Below are 19515 nucleotides of genomic sequence, written 5' to 3' on the forward strand. Positions count from 1 at the left end.
TTTGTGGGTGTTTGTTCTCTGCTCAGCTGCATATGAGGAACCTGAGCTTGCCATCCAGACCACCTGCGACAGCGTCATCCTCATCCTCTCCACCCTGGGCTTCCCTCAGCCCACTGTGCTGTGGAGAACCAAGACAGGAAGTGACATCACCAACTGGAGCAACACCACTATGGTCCTGAAAGAAGGGGGAGAACATTATGAGGTAGTGAGCGAGATGGTGCTGAAGCAGAGTGACCCACACAATTGGACTGTCACATTTGAGATGAGGCTGGAGCTCCTCAACCAGAGCTTCTCCCGCTCGGTTAGCCTCCGCCCACTCCCAGGTAGGGGGCAGATAGTGCACATACTGAGCAAAGGGTCACCCACACAAATTCAATGAAAACATCTTTAAAAATTCAAGAATTCTTATCTCACTCAAACACAACCACCAGCAAAACTCTATCTGCAGCACTTTTTGCACATGTTAACGTACCGTTTTCAAAACTTAACACAATTTGATTTATATATTTCTATGTTTCAAAAGATATTTTTTGTTGCAAATCATCAACATTTTTTTGGCATAAATTCAAGTCAAGAACTGTTTTTGCCGAAGTGCAATGTATTGAAAATTCTCCACTTTTGTTGTGCAGGCAAAAAAATGCTGTGTTGTTTTATGCACGCCAAAGAAATTATACACTGTTACAAACAAAATGCCATTAGCTAAAATGCCTTTTAATCATCAGTTCAATAACATGCCCGGAGTCGATTCTTTGATGAGCTGAAGTTGAACTGAATTTTCTTTCACACGGATGGGGGTAACGCATTTTAGGTGCAACTACGTTACAAATACTGGTCCGAGAGGGTGGTACATGGGTTCCATGGGTTTTTCGAGAGAGCCTATACCAAACATAGATACTAGAATTTTTATCCATCTATCTATACAAATAGAAAATGAGGCTTAAGGGGTTAATTGTCACTATTTAAGATCAATGACACAATGAATTCAACAAAGTATCAGGAACCCTTGGCAGAAAATCTGGTTGCCTCTGCCAGGAATTTGAGACTTGGTCATAGGCTGATTGTCCAGCAGGATAATGATTCCAAATATACATCAGAATTCACATAGAAATGGTCAAGTAAAAGCAATGACCATGTTCTGCAATGGCCATCTCAGTTTCAGAGGGGGGTATCCCAAGAATATCAATGATTCTGAAATGTTCTGCATGGAGGAATGGTCAAAAGTCCCCGTGTTCTCTAAAATTATCGGAAAAGACTCACAGATGTTTTCCAGGGGAGTTTGCCGTATTAAACCAGAGGTGCCAATAATTGTGGGATTAAAAAAAGTTTTAATTTGTTTGATTCCATTGAATGATTAATAAAGCACACTGCTTTACACATGTTGGAAAATAAAACTTATGTTAGTAAACATTTTTTATTTTACAGTTTTTGTTTGTGAATCTTGTGAGTTTTTTGTGAATATTCATCGAGGGTGCCAATAACTCTGGAGTTCCGTCAGACTGAGATAACTAAATGAAGCAAAATTGTATTACCAATTTCATTTTGTTGATTTTATTTACAATAATTGTTAGGGGTGCCAATAATCTGTTTATGGTTTTCATAAAAAAATGAGATTACTTAATAAAAACTTTGAAACGTGAGAGTAAATGTATTGAAATGAAAGTATATGATTGAACAGAACATATACAGTGAAAAAGTATTTGCCTCCTTTCTGATTTCCTTTTTTTATCGCATATTTGTCACACTGAATGGTTTCAGACTGTTAAGGGCAGCAAAACATCCACACACCATCACAGTACTTTCACCATTTTTTACTTTTGGCATGATGTTCTTACTGTGAAATGCTGTATTAGCTTTACACCAAACAACACGTATCATTCAAAAAGTTCCACTTTTAACTGGTCTGTCCATAGAACATTATCCCAAAATGCTTTGGGATCATCCAGGGGCTTTTTGTGCAATAGTGAGATGAGAATTGATGCCTCTCTTGGTAAGCTGTGCTTCCCACCTGGCTAGTCTCTCATGAATCCCTTTGCCCAGTCTCTTTTCTTTACAGTATAGTCAAGAATAATAATATTAGCTGAGACTAGACAGGCCTGCAGGTCTTTGGGTGTTCTTGGATCATTTGTGACTACCTGGATGAGTTATCAGTCATTTTGGCAGGCTGGTCACTCCTTGGAAGATTTACCACTGTTCCAAGTGTTCTCCATTTGGTACTACTGTGCTTCGGTGGCCTAGAGCCTTAGAAATAGCTTTGTGACCTTTTCCAAACTGATATTTCGACAACATTCGAAATATTATGAATTTGAATTTGTCCACATTTATTATTTATATCATATTATAGGAAGCATATGATTCAAGGAATCGGATGAGATACATTTCATACCAAAGACAGGGGGAGACAGACCAATCTGGGGAGATTGCATTCGACTTGCCACACAGCACGTTCTATGTATGTGTAGCAATGGAAGATCTCATTCGACTTCCCACACGGCATATTCTATACTCTGTGTTTGTGTGTAGCCAAAGCAGGCTAGGTATGATTATTTACTCTATCTCTATTCTTAATTTGTGTATTTTGTAATTGACTATTGGTATTCTAAAGCTAATCACCTACCTGTCTGTGAATAAACTATTTTGTTTGTAACTTGCGTGATCTCCATGACTCTAATTCATCTTGTACCTTTTCAGCCTAAATGACAACTGAATACTCAGGGGCAAATATTGGCCAATGACCGACTGATCAGCGGCTTGGTACTTTCGTGGTTGTTTCCAAGCTGGGAAAGGCAGTCAAGTTCGGCCCATACAAAGGGTTGGTGGAGCATCCATCTTGTAATTTGGTGCGAAGGGAACCCATGGGCGTTTCTACTCCGGTTCCTGTCAAGTTAACTCTAAGGAGCCCTGTAAATGCACGCCGACCTGGGCTCGCAACTATCATGGCAGTATATTCCATGTATTGTGTTGGCTACACTCTCAGCCTCTGAGTTCTCTGCCAAACTGAGATTTCAGCAATAATGCTAATCCCCGGGAGCATATATTGAGTAATGGTAGCGCATGTAAGTCGAGTGTAATCACTCCCGAGGTTTGCGTATGTTTCAAACCCAAATTTTTAAATTATATCTTAAATGTAGTCAGATAACGAAGGTAAATGTGTTGACCCTATTGTGGAGATTCTTGGTCAGCCCAGACCAGTAAAGAGCGGAAGGCAGAGCGGTACTACTGTCTTTGTAACGTGGTTTATTCATTAGCTGATCTAGACTCTCATTATTATTTAATCCTACTAATATTCTTCCAGCAACACCAGAAGGACAAGCATGCAAACCCCTTCGGCCCTCGCTAAATTCCGTCATTTGGTTAGTGTGGAGTTTTACAGTGTTCATAGTGTCCTTTGCTTATTGTTTCCCGTCTCCTCCACCGACGGCACCTCTGACTGCACTCTCACCCTTCTGCAGGAGCTCTACGGAGAGGTGCGCTCCACCTCCGGCAGGGAGCTCTCAATGCAGACTGTGGAGGGCATGCTGTCCCAGGTGGGATTGGGCCAGCAGGTCCTGTCGGGTCTGCTGGAGAGTCGGATCCCGGTGCTGGGCAACATCATCTCAGGGGGCGTCTCCTTCATGGCTTCGTACAGCCTACTGAAGTCTGCCATCAAGGACCTGCGTGAGGACTCCGAGAGAGTGATGGACAGAGCTCTGGATGGGGCAGACGACGCCCGAGAGGACATTCCGGATCCAGGATATTTTTATGCGGACTAAGGGAGCCAAATGTGACCCCGGGGATTTGGCTGGGTGATGCTGGGAGGGGAAACCTACAGAGGACTATGTATTAAAACTGCAAATGGATTGCAGATTGAATTAGCCCTGCACATTGCACACATAGCACTATACAAGTACAATAGTGCTAAGACAAGGCTGCCCAACTGAAACTGAACTGTTTTTCCTGACTTTTTCTTTACAGACAATTTACATCATACAAAAACAGAGACAAGGACACAACAACATAGTCTCCAAAAGCCAGAGAAAAGAGGTGGGTCTTCAGATGGGATTTAAGTGTTGGAATAGTGGAGGCAGTTCTGACATGGAGTGACGGAGCGTTCCACAGCTTCGGGGCAGCCACTGAAAAGGCTAGATCTCCTTTCAGTTTACGCCACAAACGTAGAATTGCACTGCTTGTTGTCCATCACCACTCCGAGGTTCCTTGAACTGGGGGATGAGGTCACTGTGGTGTCCCCTAGCGAAATGGAAAAATCTGAGAAGGGGGAGGTTAGAGCAGGGATGAAGATTAGCTCTGTCTTACCTGGGTTGAGCTTTAGATGGTGGCTGTCCATCCAGATCTGGATGTCTCTCAGGCAGGTGGAGATATAGGTGTGACTGTGTGTCAGTTGGGGGGAAAGGAGAGAAAGAGTTGAGTGTCATCAGCATAACAGTGGTATGACTTGCCATGAGCACAGCTAACAGGGTCAAGGGATCTGGTGTAGATGGAGAATGGGGAGGGGGGGACTGAGGACTGAGCCCTGGGGAACTCCTGTAACAAGGGAATGACCAGCCCAGTTGACCTGGGAGGACCAGGCAGAGAGATAGGACTTAATCCAGTCTTGGGCTGTGCCACAGTTCCCTTTAGCTGCCCTCCTGCTGGGAGAGCATGAGTTGAGAAACATCAGCGTCTGTGTTGGGAGAGAAAGAGGAGAAACAGGGGCAGGCACAGAGATTGAGGCAGGCACAGAGGTGGTGGTGGTGGTGGTGGAGGTTGTGTGCTTTTGTTGCCTTGGGGGTTGGCTGTTAGGCCGCAGTTGTAATGTTAGAGACATTTGCTCTAATAGAAAAAAAAACAATACAATACGCGAACTGGTTGTTGTTTAAACATACACCCTGATACACATTGATACACACGTCTTTCCGCAAACCTTGCATTCCGGCTTTCTCTCTCTCCCTTTCTGTCACTCACACCCTAATTGTTTCGTTTGTCTATTTACTAAAATCTACTAATGCTAGATCAGCATTGGGTAATGCTAACATACTAATCAGGTGTTTATGTTTCCTTACGTTTCTCGTGCATGTCATTTACTAATTTACTAATGCTAGGGCAGGATAGGTTTATTACTAACGATTACTAATTACCTTGTTAAACTTGTCATCCATCGCACCTGTTTTCCATTTCCTTGCTGCTCTCTAACCTGTCTACACCTGTCTACACCCGCATTTATAGCCCAGTCGCACTTCGGTTCTTTGCAAAATTGTCTGCCTCTTGTACGTCAAGGCAACGTTTGAGCATTATAGCCCATTCATTTCACGTTAAGATCAAGCATGTTTTTCAACCACTGTTTATTGATTTCGGTTTCGTTGACCATCGCTTGTGTTTGACTACGTCCTCGCCTACTGCTTTTGTACCTTTGCCTCGCTGTTTTGTTTATGGTTTCGACTTCCGCATCGCCCTCGACTACGACCCTGCCTGCCGCCCGCCCGTACTTCTGCCCCGCTGACAGCTCTCCTGCTACCGGACCTCCCTGCACGTCTACCGACTACGAGTTCGCCTCTTCCCTCGGCACCGTGTTTTCGGTTTATTTATTGTTTTATTGGCTGGATCTATGTGTATGGACTTTGCTTGTTTTGACTACGCTCCTGGGATTCGTCCCGAATAAAGCCCTGAGGGGACTTTATATTTTGTTTCTGAGTCGTGCATTTTGGGTTCAACCCCCACGCACCCGTCTCATTAATCTCAAATAAAGAACACCCAGAAGTAACACATACATTTGGCCTCGTGCCCATAGTCATCAGTCTTTTTTATTTATATAAATGAGCATATATTTACATGAGTGTTAATGATGTTGTCCTGCCATATAAAACACCTCTCTTCACCCAGACGTGAGTGTGTCTCTCTCCTTGACAAGAAGAAAAGGTAGGAAAAGTCACTTTTCCTTGTTTTGTTGTCAATAGAGACCAAAGTCCTTTTTGATTCAGATCATAATTTAGAAATGCTACTAACTTTGTTCAGAGTAAGGTGTATGTTCATATTGAATTATTGAATATACACTAATCTCAGCCGGTACAAAATTTTATTGAAAGTTGAAGGTGAAGGATTTAAGAATAGAATCATGTCAAAAATATTGTGAAATATGAGAAACACTCTCTCAGCAGATTATTGCAACTATTGTAACAATGTGTACTAAGTAAAAAATTTTATTGAAATAATCAAGGAAAAAGTCATCCAGAACTATTTTTGGAATGAGGCATATTGTCTGCTAGGGATTCAAATATTTAATTTAATCTGCATTAGATTGTTGGGTCACACATTAAAATAAGGTAAAGTTGCCATTAACAAATGTAGTTAATTAAGCAATATCACATGAGAGGGAGAGCTGTTGTACTGCATATTGTAGGTACGAGGCCCAGGCCGAAAGCTGAAAAAAGGTGTTTGTGGGGGAAAATAAATAAACGGCAGATCAAAATTCCTCTTCAGAAATTGCTCTTTGTCAGGGTTGTTTGGGGGGTGAAGCCGATCCAAGCATGTGCTGGGTGCCACCTGCATGTATAGCATTACTGCATTGTCTATAGCATTCACAGCACCACTGTGCTGCCACACAAAATAAAATCTTGAAACGGCAACCTTTAAATTGTACTTATAATTAGTTCTGCAGCACCGTTACAACTATATTACAAGCAATGACTGCTGACTGACTCCTTGGAGAAGAGAACCAGATATTTTTTGTAGTGTGTTTTGAATATCCATAAGGCATATCAATAACACTGTAGGCTATATGTTCAAACAATGTAGGTTATAACGTGGATCACTGAGGTGTCCCTTATGCAATTCTTTAATGTGATTCTACGTGACACAAGGAGGCATTTTACTTTACATTTTTATTTCAAACAAGCAAAATAATCGTCTCGCGGTTGTATGCCTCTGCTAAGCAGTCGAATTGCAGTTTACATCCCTGTCTGCGCAAACTAATTTCTGTTACCTATAATGTAAACAACATTAAATGTTTTCTGAATATTTAGTTAAAGGCAGAGAAGTGGAATGATAAAACCATTAAAAGTATTTGATTAGAAAAAATGTTTTAATCAAATTGAACAAGTTTAACCAACATTGTATGAATTTATTTGATTTGCACCATCCTCGAGTAGTCGAGGAGGGTTAGGGTGGCTGTGCAGGTCAAAGTGCTGCTTAGTTGAAGAGGAAGAAGGAGGCCAGAGGCACCAGGAGGAGGAAGAGGATGCTCTGTCCGATGCGCAGGGCGTTGTTGCACAAGTTTCCCTCACAGCAGTTCAGGCCCGCATCAGCTCCCAGTTGAGCAATCAGGGATCCAGAACAGACACTTCGGGATGCACATCCCTTCACCATCCCAACTGCAGGCACTTCAGAAACAATGGGAAGAAAATGTAATTTTCAAGAAATAATATTGATGCATCTGCCTAAAGTTACCCTAGTTACCCTAGGTTAAAAAATATTTAAAATTTCTGTGTTAATATTTAACATGGTAATTTGTACTCTTGGTTTTACAATCTGTGCATTTGGTTTGCCGATCCAGGGTATAGTCTGGCAAACTGAGCGCACAGTTTGCAAAACTGAGTGTACAGTTTTCAGAATTATTATTTGTTTTACCAAGGTACCTACAGGGGCTACATTTTAACCTCTTGCAGATTAAGTAACCAATATCTAATATTATTGCAATTCAAATTCAATAACTCCTCCAAATTATTATAGCCATAATAATTTACCAGGTGGACATAAGTTCTCACATGTAAAGGGTAGGAATATGCCTCATCACTAAAAACAGATGTATAATGAATAATTCTGATTGAATGTGGTATTTATTGGTTTCAATGCAATACATTTCAGCTATAAGATGTTTTTTACAGAATGGTTTCCTTTACGCCAAAATATTCTGTCAGAACATTCTGGTTTGCTTTATGCAAAACAACATCAATGCCCAAATAATTAGTTAATAATGATTAATAATTAATTAATAATGATCAATGCCCATATTTTTAGTTACATTCGTGCCATGTCTATTCCCAGCATAAAATTACAAGATAAGATAGTTCTCACCTGTGAACGTAAAGCAGCGATCTTCACTTCCCTGGCACTCCAAAGTACTTGTGCAGTTATCATCAGCTGCACAGGTGAAACACTTTTTTCCATTGGTGCTGGATTCTGGTAATGCTATAACAGGACAATAAGATAATGTGTGAATTCTGGACATTAAGTCAAAAAGAGACTTAAGAAGACGCAGGGAGCTCTGCCTTTTCATAACCATAACATAAAGTAAAAATAAAAAAGTAAAATGGTAAACATTGAAGTTATGTGAGCTTGGAGTTGATGTCTAATTGTGAATCACCGGACTACCAATAAATCAGCCATTGGTTAATTCAGAGGTAAACCGCGACCTAATGAGGGAAATTAAACCATTGAACAAAAATTTCACTTAGCACCCTGTAATTCTCTTGTCAAAATGTAAATATGGAATATTTACCTGGTGGTTCTTCATTGTTGCACAGGTTGGATTCACAGCATTGGGTCTCAACAGTTGTCATAGAGATTCCAGTGTTAAAAGATCCACTGAGACACTGAGCTGGTATGGCGCATGACTTCACCTTTGTAGTAGTCTGGATCCCTCCTAAACACCCAAAGGCAGACGGGTCAAGAAAGATCAAAAATAAAAATCACAATCAACAAAGACAATTTGTCTCCATGTGAAATATGCAACACTGCTGTCGCCGGGAGTTGTATATCTTCAGCCATCAAATAACGCAATACAGTGTCACTTATTTAAATGGAGGATGAGTGCAGTGATTTTTATATATATTTAAAAAATCTAAATCAAAGCCTGTTACATATAAAACACCCTGTAGGGGACATGAGTTTTTGGTCTAAATCTCATACATTTTTTGTCACCCATTTTATGTCAAAAAAACTTTATGTTAACTTTTTTGCCAGGCCTCAGGAGTTTATATCATTTCTAATGTGTGTTTCACTTCAAGGCAAGCCTCAACAAACCTGTTTGTCCTCTTTTTCCTTATCAACCAAACCAGTAGACAAAAATAATCTATATTTTGCACATAATTATTTACACATAACCCATGACAAACTGAAAGACTGAAATCCTCCTCATCACAATTCAGATGATTCTGCTTGGAATCACTACAGACTAATGCCTGGAAAAAATGCCAAGTGCAAATTAGAGGCCATATCCCCTTGGGTGACTGTACAATCAGCTGATTTAGTAAAGGCTGTTGGTAAAAGAACACCTGCTAGCATGCACATCTTGTCGTCGTTCTAGCTCACCCGCGGTGACTGCTGCTGTGAAACTGGCACATTTGGTCTGGTTTGCTTGACATGTTCTTGGAGTCTGCGAACATGGTCCAGTACCAGTGGCTGCACACTCGAAACAATTCAGTGGGTATGCTAAAATATATTTGGAAAAAAATACTTATTTTATTCTTTAAAAATATACAGTTGCAGACCCTTCTAAAGTACGAGCTCATTTCTATGTCACTCTTTATGAAAAGTTCTATTTAAAATCAGGACAATAAACGCCAAATATAATATAACACAAAAGAATTACCTCAACTGAATTTGGCATCTTAACAGAAGTAGCCAATCTAGCCTAGACTAAAGGCTTCTCAGTTTTCATGAACTGAGTGGGTGAATATTTGAGAAGGGCTGAACAATAGTCTGTAGGAGAATACTGTGTTAGACAGCGTAGCCTACATGTTAAACTAAATCCCACATTCCATTAATGACAACAATTTCAGTTTACATTATTGCTTTCGAACTGTCACGAGGGCAAGTTTTAGTGGTATTACCTTTGGAGAAGAGTGCGCACGTCAGGGCAATGGTGAATAGGAGTTTCATTGTGTCCAGTATTATGCGCGCAATCCATGAAAACGAGACTGCGACCGTTTATATACTGTGAATCTGAGGAGCGTAAAGGCGTGACCCTGGTATAGATTCAAATCACTTCTCTGAATAGAAACTTAAAATTGTGCATGTTCCTGTAAATTGGGGCAATAGGTTTCAAACTGCAGAACATCTGTCCTGTCATGTCCATCAGGTAGACAACACTACTGAACAGGGCGCATGGTTTCTGTAGCTTATTATATTTTATACCGAATATGGCAGGGTGCAGTGAGGAAACTGCGTCTGCCGAAGTACATGCAGTTACAGTGTAATTATCGTGTCCTCCAAAAGTGTTCACACGCTTGATAAAGACTAGTAAGGATGACAATACATACAATATCGGTTATGAATCGTAATTGGACAATTATATTCCAAAATGCAAAATCTGCAATCTGTATCTTCTTAATACAACTATGACAGAGTAGGGAAGACCGGGGCACAAATGACCAGAGGGCATGTTGAAACATGGGGATTTTGCATATTTGCGTTGGTGCAAGAATAATGGGTTTGTTTTGACTAATGTATTATAGCAATGTGCCTATCATGTGTGAGTGGCTGTACAATTTTGTAACGTCATCAATAGTAAGTAACAAAGCTTTTTCCAGTTCAGCTGGTTGTTCAGCCTTTTATATTTGTCCAATAGGAACAAAATATCCTCCATAACATGCTATTCTGATATATTTGATTACAGTGGAGCCTGAAACCTGAAACCTGGCAAACAGCCACCAGTGCAGCCGCAAACGCAAACGCAAAGACTGTTGCTGTATACGTTATTTGAATGCGCAATAGTTGTTTTCAAGAGTACATTGTTTACACTAATTGTGATATTTTTGTTTTCTAATTGCACATTGACATTGATCACTTTTTATTTGGTTATTCTATTATTGGAGTGGACATTTTATATTGCACATTGGCATTCGTTTTTACTTTATATTTGGATATTATATTATTGTATGTCATATTTAGTTGGTATAATAAAACTACTCCATTTGGAGACAAAATGATACATTTCTTGTACATTCATGTATTTTTAATGGATATTATACTGTGCACAAGGCTGTGCCATATCCAAAAGCTCCAGTAGATGGCAATAGACTCCTGTAATGGACATAAGTTGTATTTTCCAGCCAGTTTCCATTGGAAGTGGAAAATAACCCAGTTGGCACACTTTGGTGCCAAATTGTGCCAAATTGTGCCAAATTGAGTGTCCGCCTGGTAGTATCCTTACTAAAACCTTTGTGGAGGCTTTGCCCTTTGCTCAAATTCTATCTAAATGTGGTACATTTGTAGTCAAGGACTTGCTGAAGATGAACAATGGCAATTTTCTACATGGAATCATTGTTGGCATGGTGTTATCCTCTGTCAGATAGGGGGGAAAAACAGGCGAGGATAGAAATTTCACATTTCTCCTTTGGTTTATTCCAATTTACTCAGGCATAGTAACAGTCACAATCTTTTCTTTTTCTTTTTAGGCGTTTTTTCTGAAAATACGGCTAGGGCTTAACAGGTTAATTAATTAATAATGATCAAGGTACAGACCATAAGAGCACATGTGCACATGGGACATTTGTACTTTGAACAATCGGCCATTTGTATCCGGGTAACATCACTTCTTGCAAAACTACGATGCCTCCGATGAGGATACAGAATCTTGTAAGCATATCTGCACGAAGTATACAGTATAAGACGTTTAAAACTGTTAAAACATCTGTCCTGTCATGTCCATCAGGTAGACAATACTACTGAACAGACATGGTTTGTTTTAATTTTTTTATACTACATAATGTCATTCAAAATTTTATTATAATTTTTTTAAACTGTTGTCTTTAACAATTCAATTTCTCTTCATAAAATCAGTCTCTGTGGTGGCTAACAATCCGTACTGGGCAAGTACACACTCCAGTCTCTGTCGGCTGTGGCTCCATCTCAGTCCCAGAGTTTGGTAATGGTTTAGTTACATTGACAACAGCTCTCATGAACAGCTCTCGGTGTTAACATGGTCAGCCCTCTGTGTTAGCATGGTCCGCTCTCTGTGTTAACATGGACAGTGGAGAAAGGTAAGTGGAGAGAATACAATCGTGAACGAAAGGGAGAGGGATCGCAGAGCAAAATAACCAGTAAATAACTAACTGACTACCTAATTTAGAAGATCAACATGGTTCTCATAAGGTATGAAAAGGCTTTTGGCTCGGTCTCAAACAGGCAGGTTAAATATTCAGAACATGACACCAGACAATGTGGTAGGGTGTGTCTAATTCCAAAAAAAACCCACAAGAGAACAGGATCTACAGTTGCAGTAAATATTTTGCGGTCATTCACCCTGCTAAACCGGTACCCTGTATCGTTTCATCTGGCATCTCACAATGAGAAAATACATTTGCAAATTTTAGAGCTTCTATTTTACATTTCTTATTATATTCTTGTTTTTTTTTTTTACTTTTGAAACAAATGATTTGCATGACACTTTACAGACACACCATGTATCTCCACCATGTAAGTAACTGATCCCAGTACCTTGCTGATTTTTCCTGTTATCCATTTTGTTCCTTCCCTTCCCCTGTAATTCCGGACAAGCACTGTTTTATCAACAGAAAAACTTCTTAAGGGACGACTGCAACTTTTTTGACTGACTGTATATGAACTTTTTTTATGTGAATCCATCACTTGGCTAAGATCAGGCTTTATCAGTGACAATCTAGTGCGCTTACCCTGAACAGGGTTGCAGGGGGGCTGGAGCCTATCCCAGCATACATTGGGGCGAAAGGCAGGAATGAACAGGTCACTAGTCCATCGCAGGGCACACACACCATTCACTCACACACACATACCTACAGACAATTTAGACTCTCCAATCAGCCTAACCTGCATGTCTTTGGACTGTGGGAGGAAACTGGAGTACCCCGATGGACTAGTGACCTGCCTTTCGCCCAATGTATGCTGGGATAGGCTCCAGCTTGAATTAGTTAATTATAGGTTACTCTAATACATTGGCTCACTAAACATCAATTAACACTACCAGATTTGTTATATAACTTTCCATGTCTTATAGTATAAGTGGTTATTTAACACAGAGAGGCCCTGGCCGACGGGGATTCGAACCCAGGATCTCCTTGCTGTCAGGCGGCAGTGCTACCCACTGCACCATCTGTGCCACCACAGGTTTTGAGCCACGACAAAATAAAGATACAGTACATTTTATAACTTATCAAATAGATCAGGACCCTGGCCACGTTCCAATGTCGGCTGAAGTCTTGTGGCCGGATAGCCTGAATTTACATAGTTTTGAATGCTTATGTTGTGGTGCTTTAGCACTCAATATAAATGCTCAACATGTAGTATATCATTATCTCAACTGAGCGGAGGTGAGCTATTAATAAATGTTGCTTCTATTGGCATCACGCATCAGTGGAGGGTCTGTGAATGTAGACAGCACCTGTGGACCCAATGATTCTGACATTCCGATAGTGTTCTCAATCTCCATCAGCAAAAGCAAATCCTCAGTCACAATGTGAACAGCTCTGTCATAGTTGTATCTTCTTAATTCAACTATGACAGAGTAGGGAAGACTTGCATATTTGCGATGGTGCAAGAATAATGGGTTTGTTTTGACTTTGTACAATTTTTAAATGTCATCAAGAGTAATTAACAAAGCTTTTTCCAGTTCAACTGGTTGTTCAGCCTTTTATTTTAGTCCAATAGAAATAAAATGTACTCCATAAGCATGTGTGACACACCTCAACTGTATTCATCCCTGTCGCGTAAAAGCTTTGAATACTGATTTTGTGCCTTTGCTTACTCTCTCCCGCACTTTCTGCTTTTAACAGGATAGAAATATATGTTCATTTGCTAAACAAATATGTGCATCAAAAACATAAAAAGGTGCTGACCATCTCCACAGAAGGTTCGAGGTAATGCTTACATTACAGTGCAATAGCATAAGGTTCCAGAAAATGCTTTGTTATCACCATGCAATGGGGGTAAATGACCGCAAAATATTTTAGACCGAGCCAAAAGCCTTTCCATACCTTTTGAACCATGTTGATCTTATAAATTAGGTAGTCAGTTAGTTATTTACTTGTTATTTTGCTATGCGATCCCTTTCCCTTTCGTTCACGATTGTATTCTCTCCACTCCACTTTCGCCACTGTCCATGTAAACACAGAGAGCTGACCATGTTAATACAGAGAGATGTCCATGTTAACACAGAGAGATGTCCATGTTAGCACAGAGAGCTGACCATGTTAACACAGAGAGCTTTTACAATGTTTTTTTTTATTAAGTAATCTAATTTTTCAAAATGATTGCAACCCATACAAATTATTGTAAATAAAATGAAAGAAAGCTAAATTGGCAATACATTTTACTTAACTTAGTTAATCTCAGTCAAAATAAGGTGTGTTTTCCCAGGACAGGAAAAGGTGTGTTGTGCAAGCTATTAAATCCTTCCTCCAATCACTGTGTGCCATCTCCTATCGCAAGTGAGTCATTTTTATTAACTGTTCAGTTGCACCTGGTTTTATAGTTTTAAATGTATTTTTTATGCTTGTGCTTAATTTTATTTATCCATAAATACAGTTTATGGATACACTGACTTTAAAAAAACCAAAGCCACCAAAACAGCTCTATACAGACAATTAAAAAAAAACTCAGGACAGCACAAGGTGTGTTGCAGAAGAAAACCTAATTTATCAGTATATGGCTGGATGTTACGTTTCTCAGGCGTCCAGGGGTAGGAGGGAGTACGCAACAAAATAATAATTAAATAAAATGACCGGGAGGACATATTTGAGTGTTATGGGGTGAAAATAATCAAACAGACCAGAATTGAGGTGCAATAAAAGTCTATTTACAAAAGTACAGTGGAGGTGCTATTTACAGATTTAACCCAAAATTACATAGGTGGCAATCACCCCTTTCTTAAGGTGTCTAAACAATTGTTCACCCTACGTGCAGCAACAGTGTATAGAGGCCTCTGTCTTACCTGCCCCAGGGCCTATACATGGACAAGCACATTCACACAAGTAGGAGAACAGATAAACAACATACATCGACAGGGTTCTCAATCAAATGAGCCACCAAGCCTAGCATAGCCTACGTGGGACAGCCAACACGCAGCTTATGTAAACAGACGAGGGACGTGATTGGTGGAGGCGGGACCAGGATAATGATGATTGACAGCAGGGACAGCAAATGGAAATGGTTGATGGTTTCACCTGTAGAGTTTAAGGGGGGAAACAGACAGACACATACAACGTGGAACGTAACTCTGGATATAACGAAATTAAAACGTGTTTAACTGCTAAATGACTGTAATAAACTACAAGACAGCAGGGACAGTGTGTTGTGGAGATGAGGATCGAATGATCGAATGTATCTCTTAGTGAAATCTCAAGATGGTTTTAGCTGGTTTCAGCAGGCTGCTGACCTTTGCAGGATGAGGGCTAGATGCAGATTGTGGTTACAGCAGTAGAGGTGGTGGGTTGAGGACAGGTATGTGAAAATATTCAGTGGCACATTGCAACATCTTTCTCCAAAAACAACATTCTGATATCAAGTCACTATATACTGTGTTGCTATTAACATGACCTGTAAACCAAGTTACACAGGACCACTCAGCAACGCACATCATGCATAATTCATATGTACACCAAACATCATGCATAAATTCACCATGGCCCACCAATGGCCACTTGAAATACCCCATTGGTCTCTGCCCCAAATAGTCACCTCTCTGCTTCAACTAAAATAAAAGTGTATAAATGAACATTAGCCCACCAATCACCAACAATCATAATGACCACATAACGTCCAGCAGCAGCAGTTCCAAACCCTGTTCCTGGTGATCTACCATCTTGTAGGTTTTCACTCCCTCTCATCAACTTTGTAATACATTCATGACTGACCTATGCTGTACCATCTCTTGAGCTTAATAGGATATTTATGAAAGAGATAAACAGATCACTCTGTAATTTTCTGTGGAAAAATCCATTTGTTTTTTTATTAAATCCAGTAGGCTGTCTGGAATTTCATCTCTTATTGTATTTTTCCTCATTATCGGGGTTCAAACTTTCCTTTAGCTTTCACTTAATTTTCCTGATAAAATCTTGGCTATTTATTTTTGTCCACTCCACGGGATTTGAATCTCTGGTCTTAATCTCAAGAAACATATATTCTAGCGAAAACAGTCATAATATTTTTTTAAATATCACTAGAACAGGTTTTTGTCATCTAAGACACTTGTATTATGTCATACATTTTAAAACACTTAAACAGTTTCTGCCAGCCATCAGGCAGATAAGAAATAATAGAATAATAGAGATATTCATAAAGAATCTTTAATTTTGACAGTTGGTTTTCTGATATCATCCGTCTTGTGAGTCAGCTCCTTGACTCACAATGTTGCTAATTCAATGAGCAGGAGAGTTTTACACAATGTTGCTAATTCAATGAGCAGGAGAGTTTTACACAATGTTGCTAATTCAATGAGCAGGAGAGTTTTACACAATGTTGCTAATTCAATGAGCAGGAGAGTTTTACACAATGTTGCTAATTCAATGAGCAGGAGAGTTTCACACAATGTTGCTAATTCCATGGGCAGGCGAGTTTTACACAATGTTGCTAATTCAATGAGCAGGAGAGTTTTACACAATGTTGCTAATTCAATGAGCAGGAGAGTTTTACACAATGTTGCCATTCTCCTCCATCTCACTTCTCTACTCCTGTGATGTGCCTGTTGGAGATATGGGCTTTATCTTTAAAAAGCAATAATAGTATTATGTTTAGAACCTTTATTTAAATCTAGGATGATCATCTAACTCAAACTACCCCTAGTTTACAGTGATGCCAGCTGAAGGGTGGCTGCTTCCACATACATATATGACAAGGGTAGAGATGTCTAATTTAGAATTATCCGTAGATACTGCCCAGAACATTTTATCTGAAAGAAAATTCAGAAGGACTCTGATGCCCTTTGTTATTTTGTATAACTGACTCTGAGACTGTTTTACACAATTTTTGCATGATAAAACACTTTATTGAGACTTTTTGCTCATCAATGATCTATTCAGAATTGCCCTTCTGTTGTATTGTTTGGATAGTATGTCTATGATAGAAATAAAACTAAAAAAGTAATTATTATATATGCTAAATTTCACACAAATATAGATTTTTTCATGGGAAACCACTTTTTATTGTAATTTTGTGTTTGAACAGTACCACTGATAACTGTCCACTGATAACTGGAAAGCTGTTAAAGCTATGAATAATTGTACGATATTTAATTTGCTATGATTGTGCTTATAACCAGGTAGGCTAGACGAGGTAGGCTAATTATTATTATTTTATTTATTTATTTTTGGCCTGTAGGGGACGTTCTTAATCTCAAGAACTAAAAATTCAGTTTTTGGTTTGTTTTTGCAGTTGTATTATATGTAAAATAATAATAATAATGAAATATTTAAACTTTTTTGTGTTTTACGTGTTTTTCTTTAATTTGCGTGTATCTGTTGTGGTGGCCCGACCAGGGATCGGTACACCACTGGGGTGGAACGGCCCGACGCCAAGAGCTGGGGAAGCTGATTAACTACGAATATTTTCCCATGTCCTATTTAAGAGAGCGGCAGCTTGGAGAGAGACCGGAAGGGGAATCAGCACCAAGGCTAGCAACCCCCGGGGCGAGCTGAACCAAGTTCGGGAAAGAGAGCGGCGCCCTTCAAAAGGAGAACACAAACGCCGCACGGGGCTCATGACGGAGGGACGAGATACCCTTAGCCAGTGTGCATGAACGCGCAACCGAACGGACGGACGAAAGAAATAAAGAAATGAAGAAATGAAGAAATGAAGAAATGAAGAAATGAAGAAATAAAGAAAGAAATAAATGAATAAATAAAGAAAGAAAGAAAGAAAGAAAGAAAGAAAGAAAGAAATAAAACAATCCACCCCAGGAAAACGGGGAGTGATTTCGGAGACGACTGAGAGAGAGCTCATGCATACGGAGGAAACCTCGCGGACGAAACTTCAAAGTCCCGGATTCACGTGAGCATACCGCCATAAACCAACTAATCTCTCTCTCTCTAAACCAAGACGGGATCACCCCAGACGGGCGATTAGGCGTGTACGGTGCTCGCCAGACACAGGGGGGGGGCAGCGCCAGGATTGAGCGGGCTACAGACAGAAGAACGCGGCCACGTGAATTCCGGCCCTTTTTGTTTTCTCCATTTTCGGACTTATTTTTTTTTCCCGGTTTTCCTTTTTGAATTTTTTTGGAAAAGAAAGCACTTGTCTGTGCTGGACAATTGAGATGTGCCATGGAGGCACCTAAAGAAAAAAAAGAATAAATAAAAATAATTTTCACAAAATTCACAAATTTGACTCTCCCTCTCCTCTCTCTCTCTCTCTCTCTCTCTCTCTCTCTCTCTCTCTCTCTCTCTCTCTCTCTCTCATCCAGCAGGGCACCACACTGTATGCATGTATTAAATTTAAGATATAGGCAAACAATAAATAAAAAAACAGGTTTCTCCGTCAGCCGATCTGATATGTAAAGACATGTATTCACACATAGAGGGCAGCGTAACACAAAAGATTGTATTTACTGAACTTGTAGGCCTATTGGTTAGTTTCATTTTCAGGCTACTTCCAGTTCCCACTGCCAGGGATACGAGCTTGACAGGTTTCAACGCTTTTCCAACACCCAGGTAAGCAAAGTCTTATTTTATAACTCAATAGTCGATACATTGGACGGCATTGTGGAGGAAATTAGTGATTATATTTCCATTGGGCGACTCGGATGTGGTTCGTGAACCTTATCAACTATTGGCTAGTTGACATAAATATAAATTCGTTACTTTCGCTGAGCAGATTTATGTATTTTTTTTATTCGAATCTTTTTAATTTATAGCCTACGAATCACCGCAGTTAACACAATGTGTCTTTGCTGCACGTGTATTCGTCTTTTGTATATTTCTGTAAAGCGGGATTATCATAGGCTACACGACGTGGCGAGGGAGATACGAGACGACTGTAAGGTTGGCTTGCAGAGGACCGGGGCGGGGCAGCCCCAGGTCTTCCTGCTCTCCTGCTTCCAGCCGCAGAGCTTTGACTTCGCCCTGCTGCACGAGACCCTGGAGAGGGAGCTGGAGGGTCATAAGAGGCACGTCTTCCTGCTGGCGCTGCCCAACCTCACCGCTGCCGTGCTGGAGAGGAAGCAGCAGGCGCTGGCCGGGAGCGTGTGGCAGACGGCGATGGCGGCTTGTCTGAGTGCTGCGACGCCAGGGGGGCGCTGTTCACAGCAGCGTGCCCATGCTTATGAGCACCCTGCAGTCCTTCCAGCGTAGCTTCGGCTTGGACACCAACTCCCTGCTGGCCAACATGACGGGAAAATCCTATCAGGTAACCATAGCTCAAAGCTCGATCCTCTTCTTTACTCATTTATTTCTCCCTTTATATAACCAGGTGAGTCTCTTTTACAAGGGAGCCCTGGCCAAGGGAGGAGCAAGTAGAGATTACCACATTAAATTCAATACAAAACAAAAGGACAACACAATTACACATTAATTACACAATTACATGACTCTTATTCATGCCATTGACTAAAACATGGCAAAACCCAGCTATGCATTTATT

At 40.3% G+C, this 19515-nt stretch overlaps 1 protein-coding gene across 1 annotated transcript; it reads right to left on the reverse strand.

Moving 5' to 3' along the window:
* Nucleotides 1-7032: 7032 nt before the first annotated feature.
* On the reverse strand, nt 7033-9946 carry LOC133105938 (urokinase plasminogen activator surface receptor-like). The gene is made up of 5 exons (XM_061215993.1): nt 9801-9946; nt 9280-9399; nt 8468-8611; nt 8044-8157; nt 7033-7349 (listed from the first exon to the last, which is right to left on the reverse strand). Exons 1-5 carry the CDS (start codon nt 9847-9849, stop codon nt 7159-7161), a joined length of 618 nt encoding a protein of 205 aa, XP_061071977.1. The 5' UTR covers nt 9850-9946; the 3' UTR covers nt 7033-7158.
* Between the last annotated feature and the right edge of the window lie 9569 nt (nt 9947-19515).

Source organism: Conger conger, chromosome 1, assembly GCF_963514075.1.
Source record: "Conger conger chromosome 1, fConCon1.1, whole genome shotgun sequence".
Taxonomy (NCBI): Eukaryota; Metazoa; Chordata; class Actinopteri; order Anguilliformes; family Congridae; genus Conger; species Conger conger.

Coding starts and splice junctions, on each gene's coding strand:
- LOC133105938 (XM_061215993.1), bottom strand. CDS start 9,849: ATGAAACTCCTATTCACCATTGCCCTGACGTGCGCACTCTTCTCCAAA. Junction 9,400..9,800: donor GTGCGCACTCTTCTCCAAAG/GTAATACCACTA, acceptor AATATATTTTAG/CATACCCACTGAATTGTTTC. Junction 8,612..9,279: donor CACAGCAGCAGTCACCGCGG/GTGAGCTAGAAC, acceptor TTGGGTGTTTAG/GAGGGATCCAGACTACTACA.